Source organism: Oryctolagus cuniculus, chromosome 7, assembly GCF_051225735.1.
Source record: "Oryctolagus cuniculus isolate XC-2025 breed Fujian yellow rabbit chromosome 7, ASM5122573v1, whole genome shotgun sequence".
In the NCBI taxonomy this organism is placed as follows: domain Eukaryota; kingdom Metazoa; phylum Chordata; class Mammalia; order Lagomorpha; family Leporidae; genus Oryctolagus; species Oryctolagus cuniculus.
The window spans coordinates 40,263,081-40,272,997 of NC_142873.1; the positions used below are offsets into that span (position 1 = coordinate 40,263,081).

The window sequence follows — 9,917 nt, forward strand, 5'->3', positions numbered from 1 at the left end:
TGAGTAATGTTTTTAATGTGGTTTATGCTTCAGGAAAACGGACAGGTCCCTTTAAATAAAGCTTGAGATGAACACCAGATCACACTTTGACCCTATAATTATCTCCTGGAGTGGGGCCAATGGTGTATAGGTCTGTCAAGTGACCTGTGTTTTTGTTATGTTAACAAAGTAGTTTAGGAAATGGGATTCAATTATTAGAGACTAGCTCCCTGCTTCACTTTTGCCCTGGCCCTGGCTGTGATATGTGAGCCTTCATTAATCACATGACACTTGACTCAATAACATTACCTCTAAGCTCCCAACTGGAAGTTGTACACAATTATTTGGGTGGGGAATATCATTTAGGAAAGTGATTTTCTACCCATCACTCTCCACAGAGCATCCTGGACTTCTTTATTTCTCAGACTGTACACAATAGGGTTTAGTAAAGGTTTTATGACAGTGTATGTCACTGAGATTAACTGATCCTGATCTTTGGTGTTCTCTGATTTGGGCTTGAAGTAGGCAATGGAGGCACAACCATAGTGGATAATGACCACAGTAAGATGGGAAGCACAAGTGGCAAAGGTCTTTTTCCGGCCCTCAGCTGAAGCAATCTGGAGAATGGTGGAGATAATGAGGATGTAAGAGATAAAGAGGAAGGTGGCAGGAGCTGTGATGGCCAGGAGGCTAATTATTAATGTTAAGACATCATTGATGATTGGAGTAACACAGGCCAAGTCCAACATAGGTCGAACATCACAGAAGAAATGTTCGATCAATGAGTCACAAAAGGGCAGTCTGAAGATGGCCATGGCCTGAATCAAAGAGAGTGAGAACCCTGTGGCACAGACTGAGGATGCTAGAATGACACAGACCCTCCAATTCATGACAATAGAGTAGCAAAGTGGGTTGCAGATGGCCACATAGCGATCGTACCCCATTACTGCTAGCAGGAGACAGTTGGTGATGGCAAAGCCAAGGAAAAAAAAGAGCTGAGTCCCACAACCCTCCAGGGAGATGGATTGGCTCCGACCCACGAGGCTTGAAAGCATGCGTGGGATAATGACCAAGGAGTAGAATGTCTCTGAAGTGGAGAGGACACTTAAGAAGAAGTACATGGGGGTGTGCAGGTGATGGTCAATACGGATAACAGTCACAATGATGAGATTGCCAGCCAAGGTTAAGATGTACAGGGAAAGGAACACCACAAAGAGTATGAGCTGATGTTCTTGGAAGTTGGAGAAACCTTGGAAAACAAACTCTTTTACTTCTGTTTGGTTGGCTCTCTTCATCGAGTGTCTCTGGTCTGAAAGATAAATGGAAGGTCAACACCCTGTCTTAGAAACAGAGACTGCCCTGATCTCAATTTACTGCACAGATAAATAACGCAATACAGCAATGACCCAATCAAAATTCAGTGAATTAACCTCCTTCTTTAGGGACAGGGTGGCTTAGGTCCTTGGACTAGAAAGAAAAATATACAAAACTTGAGCGACATTAATTAGAAATTTGCTATAAATTGGTCTTATGTCAAGTACTGCTGGGTCATTTTTTAGAAAACTTTTATTTAATAAATATAAATTTACAAAGTACAACTTTTGGATTATAGCAGTTTTTCCCCACATAACCACCCTCCCACCCACAAACTAGCCCATCTCTTACTCCCTCTCCCATCCCATTCTTCATTAAGTTTCATTTTTAATTATCTTTATATACAGAAGATCAACTTAGTAAATACTAAGTAAAGATTTCAACAGATTGCACCCACACAGACACACAAAGTATAAAGTACTGTTTGAATACTAGTTTTACCAACACATTAAGGACAGAATTTGTAAATGAGGAGTAAGTGCACAGTGACTCCTGTTGTTGATTTAACAATTGACGAAGTGGGGATACACAGCAGACTCATAGAATGGCAAACGCTGGGTCATTTTTAAAAATTTCACCTATGGCTCATGAAGTTTATTCAATAGTTGCTTAAAACTGGATTTTCTTAAACTATAACCACATTTTTAGACCATAGTATGATTAAGTTAGGAAATTTGATGTATACCAAAAAATAACAAATGATTAGAAATTTTTGGTAATGTAATCTGTGATTAAAGAGAAATTTACAATGAAAATTAGAAAATAGTTGCACTTTCTTCACTGAATTATGTTGTATATGTAGCAATATACCCTCCTTTCTGCACTTTATGATCATTGTCATCAATCCTACATTTTGTCATATTAATATCCCTGTTTTTAAGAAAAAATTATATATATGTGTATGTATATAATATCTGAAGCATATGAAGTGAGTATGAATTGAATATAGCAAAATGTTAAACATTTTTAAAACTTAAGATTTATAACAGGAATTAAGAACTAGATAATAAAATGACCACATACCAAAACATATATAGGACATTTAGATTTTTTTTAGAGAGAAATTTATGGTTTAGCATCCTTGTTTTTTTAAAGGGAGAAACTGAATATTGATGACTCAAGCATTCATTCTGAGAAGGTATATAAACATGGCCAAAAATAAAATGAGAATAAAAAAATACTAACAATGCAATAGATGTTGTTAAGAATATAAAATAAAGATAAAATAGAGAAGAGTCACAATGGTAAAAAGTCATAAACTGTAGGTAAATTCATCGTGAAATTGACCAAGGGAAACAAGGGAAGACACAAATAAACTCCTTATGAATTAAGGAAGGGAGATAATTACACAGATTTCAGAAGCAAAAAGATGGAAACTAACATTAACAGCTTGATCACATTTTTTTTTAAAGATTTATTTATTTGAGACGCTATGATACATAGAAGGAAAGACAGAAAGAGAGATACAGAGAGAGAGAGAGAGAGAGAGATCAATCTTCCATCCACTGTTTCACTCCCTGAACAGCTGTAATGGATGGATCTGGGTTGGCCTGGAAGCCAGGGGCCAGGAGCTTCTTATGAGTCTCCTACATGGGTGCAGGGGCCAAGGACTTGGGTCATATTCTACTGCTTTCTCAGGCCATAGCAGAGAGCTGGATTGGAAGTGGAGCAGGTAGGAGTTGAACCAGTGCCCATATGGGATGACAGCACTACAGCTGGATGCTTAACATTCTATGCCACAGAACCAACATTTTTAACTTCAATGAAATGAGTAAATTTACAGGAAATTTTTACTTACCAATAGTAAATCAAGAATCATAAAACCTGAAAAGTCCTAGGAATATTTTAAGAAATAAAAGCAAGTGTTAAAAACTGAAAAAAAAAAGCTTCAGGAAAAGACAGTTTTACTAACAAATGTTATAAATCATTCAAGAATAAATTAAATTCAATATTACACAAGCTAATTTTGGTAACCGATAAAAGAACACCTCATTTTTTGTAGCTAGAATTATCACAATGCCAAACTTCACAGGTCTATCTCACTCACAAATATAAATATAAAATTATTCTTAAAATGTATTGTCAACCAAATCTTGATAATGTATAACATAGTTTACAAGACCAAGTTAGTTTTACTTCAGATTGGAAAATTTGTTTAGCACCAAAACGATCTAATTATATATTTCCTCTAAGAAATGAAACAATTCATATGATTATTTCAATAGTTGCCAATAAAGCCTTTTAAAATCCAATGTCTGTCTCCAAAAGAACTCTTACTAAACTAGGAGTAACAAGATTTTCTTTGAGCTGATAAAAGCATGTGCACAACAATTCTACAACCAGCATCATACTTAATGGCTAAGTTATTGAAGGATTCTGTTTAAGATAAACAATCAGATAAGAGCGATTGCTTTATCCACTTCTGTTCACACTGTATTGAATAGTCTAGCTGACCCAGCAAGGCAAGAAAAAGAAATTAAAGATATAAGGATTGGACAGGAAGAAATAAAACTGACATTCTTAACAGAAGTTGGAATTGTGTACACAGAAAATCCAAAAGAAACTGCTGATCAATTATTAGAATTATTAAGAGGCTTTAGCAAGCTTTCTTGTATAAAAATTTACATATAAAATTCAATGCAATCTGTACTTCAGCAAACTGATAGAAAATTAGATTTAAAGGGGCTATAATTTATAATAGCTTCAAAATATAATGTGTCCATGAATAAAGACCTTTATGGAGAAAATTATAAAACCTTAATGAAGAACACAAAAGAAGACTGAAATAAATGGTTATGATGATGAATTGAAAGATTGTGAGTGAGGCACCAAGATAGTAGAAAAGGAAGGGAGCTTACTGCTCTAGTCTAGGGGAAGATAGTTTAAAAAAGGTGGAGAGAGTGCAATCTCAGGGAAAAGTTAGGGAGAAAATGACAGACCAAACTCCACACAAATTAGTGGGAAACTGTGTGGATCTACGTGGAGGGTGTGGACCCACACAACTCAGGACCTCAGCAGCTGAGAGCCTCAGCACCAGCTTTGGGGAGTAAGGTGAGACCAGACTGCAGCAGCCCAAGCCACAGGAGGTAAAACTGCTGGAAGAGCCTGGTGTGAATCTGGCTTGGAGCCCTGTAGGGGACAGTATGCCTGCCAACCTATGGAAAAAAAACGGGGGCCACATTTCTCTCTCCCCAACCGTAAGGCACTGGTTTCCTGTGACTAGCCCAGAGTGGGCCGGTGCCATTTTGGACAGCTGTGCCAGCTTGTGTCTGTGTGCCCAACAACCAATCAAAAGGAGATTCCTGAGTCTAGCTGGGGGAATTGACAGGGAGTTGGGTGCTTATAACTGGGAGCCTTGTGTGCTGGGACTGTGAAAACACTGGCTGCATGAGAGGCTACAGTGTGTGGCTTGGTTTTTGAGAATTAACTGTGGATAGCTCTACACGCTCAGGACTCCTTAATTCCCTGATGAGGGTCATTGTTGTGGGATCTGTGCTCACACCAAGGACTGTTTTGATTCTTTGTATGGTTCTTATGGCAGCATGGATGAATATTGTGCCTACTGGGACAAGTGCCCCGGCAATGGTCTCCTTGGATGAGAGGAGGTGAGCGTGAGACTATACCAACAATGCTGAACAAAGCTCCCCTATTATTTAAAAAAAAATAGAGAGAGAGATTTATCATGCTCAATTTGGAAGTCAGCTTGGACACTTGTCTCACCCTGAAGCCTAAATAGAGCTTTAGGACCACACCAAGCACATGTCTCAGGGAATTCACTGAAAGAGCAGACAGTCCACTAATCCACAGAGGCATACACCAAAGAAAAAAGCCATCATGGGGAAAACAAATCAATAAATATTTCCAAAAATGCCTAAAAATAAACGCAGCATTCAAGAAACAAGAACAATGAAGACCACATGACACACCTCAAAGGAACACAACAACACTTCAATACTAGGATGTGAAAATGAAGACATTGAAGAAAAGCCAGAAATGGAATTCAAAAAATTGATTGCAGGATTGCTTAGAAGAATTCAGAAGCAAATCCACGAACTAAAGAAATATGTATATGACATGAAGTTTTTTTCTTATGAAATTGAGATTCTAAAAGAGAAAGCAAATGAAATATTGTAAATGATGAATTCAGTAGAACAAATAAAAAATGTGGTAGGAAGCCTTAACAACAGAATCGATGAGGCAGAAGAAAGAATATCTGAGTTAGAAGGTGAATCTTTGGCAATTTTATAGTCAGATAAGAAGAAGAAGAACAAGAAGAAGGAGGAGGAGGGGGAGGGGGAGGGGAGGAGAGGAGAGGAAGGGGGAGGAAAGGAGAAGAAGAAGAGGAAGAAGAAGGAGGAGGAGGAGGAAGAGGAGGAGAGGAGGAAGAAAAGAAGGAGGAGGAGAAATTAGAAAACTAAAAAAACAATGCTGGAGATCTATGGGATACTACCAATGACCCAACACATGGGTCTTAGGAGTTCCTGAAGGTGTGGAAAGATAGAATGGATTAGAAGGCCTTTTTCTTGAAATAATTACTTTAGTGAAAGAAAACTTCCCTAATTTGGAGAAAGAAAAGGACATCCAAATAGAGGAAGTACATAGATCTTGTAATAGACATGACCAGAAAAGATCTTCACCACAATACATTGTAGTCAAACTCTACACAGTAAAACAGCAATAAAAAGTTTCTAACATGGGCATGTGAGAAATGCCAGATTACTTTCAGAGGATCTCCAGTTAGACTCACAGTTGCCTTTTCTTCAGAATGCCTACAGATTAGGAGAGATATATTACAAGTCTTAAGAGAAAATAAAAACATCATTTCAGAATACCGCACCCTGCAACGTTCTCATTTATGAATGAAGGTGAAATAAAGACCTTCCATAAAAAACAAAAATTGAACGAATATGTCACCTCATCTTCACACATAGAAACACGAAAACGTCATTACTATGAAATAAGATGAAGGCAAAAAATCTCCCAGTAAAAGTACTAAGGAAATCCAAAGTAAACCATGGAAATATGTATGGAAAATTGACAGGACCAAGTTGTTACTTAACAATAGTCACCTTGAAGGTAAACGGCCTCAACTCTCCAATAAAAAGATATCTGGCTGAATGAAAAAAAAGAAAGCAAAACCCATCTATTTACTGCCACAAGAAACACATCTTATCAACAAAGAAGCAAGCAGACTGAAAGTGAAAGGATGGAAAAAGATATTCCATGCTAACAAAAACCAAAGTAGAGCTGGTGTAGCCATCTTAATTTCAGACAAAATAGTCTTTACCATGAAAACTGTTAAAAGAGACAAAGAAAGACATTAAGTAATGATTAAAGAATCAATTGAGCAGGAATATGTGACTATTATAAATGTATACTCACTTAATTACAGGGCACCTATTTATTTAAAAGAAGTGCTAATGATTCAAAAGGGAGACATAGATTTCAATACATTAGTAATGGGGGATGTCAATACCCAATTTTAATCAAAGGACAGAAAAATCAGCAAAAAAAAAAAAAAAACAGAGTTAATCAACACTATACACCAATTGAACCTTAATAATATCTACAGAACTTTTATTCCTACAGTTGCAGAATATACATTCTTCTCATCAGTGCATGGAACTTTCTCTAAAATTCTAGGCCATAAAGCAAGTCTCAGCAAATTTAAAAAAAATCAAAATCATACAGTGCATTTTCTCAGACCACAATAGAATGAAGCTGGAAATCAACAACTCAGGAATCTCTAGAACATATACAAACACATGGACACTGAACAATGTGCTGTTCACTGAATGAACAGTGGGTCATAGAAGAAATCAAAAGAGAAATCAAAAACTGTTAAGAAACAATTTTTTTCATACCATTTGTTGATCTCTTTTCTTAATATAGAGTTAATCATTCATGTATCAAGTTAATTGAAAATAAATCTTAGTAAAAAATAAGAAGAAGGGTGGGAGTAGGGGTGCGAGGGTGGGTATCACTATAACTGTGTTCCTAAAGTTGTATTTATAGAATGCATGAAGTTTTTATACCTTAAATAAAAGATTTCTGGGGAAAAAAAAGGAAAAAAAATAAAGATATATACGTATTAAGATTCCAATTAATCCAAAATTTATCTGTGTTTTCAATTCAATTAGAATACAAAGTGGGTGGTTTTTATTATCTTTTTGCTAGATTGACACCTAATATTAACATTTATAAGGAAGTAAAAATTCCAAAAATAGTCAAAATACTCTTAGAGCATAAAGACAAAAGGAGAGAACTTCTTCTTCAATATTATTATAAAGCTAGCATAATTAAGAGGGTTTAGTATTGGCACAGGAAAAGGCTATTACATTAACGGAAGAAAATGGTGTTCTGAAATATGTATTACTTATATTGAGAATTGGGGAATAGGTCCAATTTTTCCTCCCTGGAGGTCATTCTTACTGTTGTCTTTCCATCTAAGTATCCCTCCCATCTTGGTTCTCTCAGGATTTCATTTAAATCTATAATAGTACTTGTCATATGTAATTGAAATTATTTACTATGTGACTTTTAAACTCAATTTGAAGCTTTTTGATGACAAAGATCACATTTACTTAGTTCCACATTCCCAGAGTCTTGCTGAACTTTTATCCTATCATGGGCCATTTATCAATATATGTTAAAGGACCCAAATATTGAAGAAATGTTCTTCAGAATGATCTAGCCTGAAGGATAAGACCCACATCTATAACTGATAAAAAAAGAAGCATTGTCTTAGGCAAACAACAAAAAACAGGATGAAGTATTTAAGTGAGAATCTAGACTTCAGCACTATGGGGTAGTGAGAAGTAGAGAAAGTGGTCCCCTCCTTTTGGGACATTGTAGGCATATGGAGCCTATGAAGTGCTCAAGGAAAAAAAATGTAAAAGTTGGAACATAGACAAGAAAGGGTAAAGTATACAGAGCTCAATAAGTTGCAGATATGAGAAGCTTCCAGAGAGAACAGCCATGAGGACAATGCAGGCAAAATGAGTATTTGAACTAAACATCGGTGAACATTATTGTTAAAAAGGGTCACAGACAATTATTTTTAAAATAGTTTTCCAATGCTCAGTCTAAGTTTTGGCATATAGTTCTTTTTTTCTATGAGGATGATGGTATGATATTTTTGAATTTTATAGTTTCCTTTGTTCTTCAAAGTATTAACACATGAATACATGGCAGAAATGAGAAAATTTAATTTTTAAGCAGGATAAATGAGTTGCCTGACACTATAACTGAGAAACCTATCTCTGTTGATCCTGTACCCTAGTCCTCCACTATTGAAAAATCTCAATACTGGAAGAATAAATATTTTTGCATCTCAGCTCAGATACTGGTACACCTAACACTGATGCAGAAAGAATCAGTCTTCTTTAGGAAGACATTTTAAAATAGAGGAAGTCATTATATTTTATTCAGGTTTGATCTGAGGGGTCCCTGTGAAGAGGCAGGGGCGTAGATTTAATTTCCCTTTGGTAACTAACACAACTAACACCTGGTGGGAAGGTAAGGGCCAGAGATGTTTTTTCTTCTACTACAGTTAAGTATCTGTCTGGAATCACCAGCTCTCTACCCAGTTTATATCCATCTCTCTCTTTCTCTCTCTCTTGCACACACACACACACACACACACACACATTTTTCTTTAAGTAGTCATCTGGATGTCTGCAAGGTACAGTGCTGATAGGGGCAGGATACATTATTTAACTCTAAACTGAGCATAATGAATATGAAGAGTTACAAAGAGTGTAGAGAGGCCTGCAGTACTAGCTCCATGTGGGAGCCACTTAGAGTCTCAGCTGCTCCACTTCTGAGTTAGCTCCCTGCATGGCCAGGGAAAATAGTGGAGGATGGCCCAACTTCTTGGGCCCTTGCAACCGCGTGGGAGACCTGGAGGAAGCTCCTGGCTCCTGGCTTTGGATCAGCCCAGCTCCAGCTATTGTGGCTATTTGCGGAATGAACCAGTGGATAGAAGCTCTCTGTCTCTGTCTCTCTCTCCCTCTCTGTCTCTCTGTCTCTCTCTCTCTCTCTCTCCCTCTCTATGTAGAGACCCCTCAAAAGATGATCAGACAATTCAAGTGACCCTTAACTCTAAATAGCTGAGGTAGTTATAAAATAATATGCAGAGACTAACATTTTGTTAAAATATATTTTAGTTGCCTATTTAAACAAGCCATATAACTTAAAGTTTAACAGCAAGGAAATAAAATACTTCCATTTTATAGGTGAAAAATTTGAGGCTCAGGAGTATAAGCTACTTATTTAACTTTATCATTATCAAGGATAGGTGTGCAACACAGATAAGTGTGACTATGAAACCCGTAGAGTTTCCTTGAATCAAAACCATATTCAACTGATATTCGGATAAGATGCTCAGGTTGAGAGGAAGGAAATGACAGTGATATGAAAAATACCTAACCCTGAGCCTATAGACTCAAAAGATTCCAGGAACACCATTACTACATAATTTCTCCTCCACAACTTTCAGCAGATCCTTCCATTATTTAAAAATGAAACTTATGAGAATAGTGTATTTCACCAGGTCTCAGGCT

General features: G+C 36.8%; 1 protein-coding gene across 1 annotated transcript; it reads right to left on the bottom strand.

The window, feature by feature from the left end:
• Positions 1 to 341: 341 nt before the first annotated feature.
• On the bottom strand, positions 342 to 1,274 carry LOC108175416 (olfactory receptor 10J1-like). Its single transcript, XM_017345598.1, has one exon. The coding sequence runs from the start codon at positions 1,272 to 1,274 to the stop codon at positions 342 to 344; it is 933 nt and encodes a 310-aa protein (XP_017201087.1).
• Between the last annotated feature and the right edge of the window lie 8,643 nt (positions 1,275 to 9,917).

Coding starts and splice junctions, on each gene's coding strand:
- LOC108175416 (XM_017345598.1), bottom strand. CDS start 1,274: ATGAAGAGAGCCAACCAAACAGAAGTAAAAGAGTTTGTTTTCCAAGGT.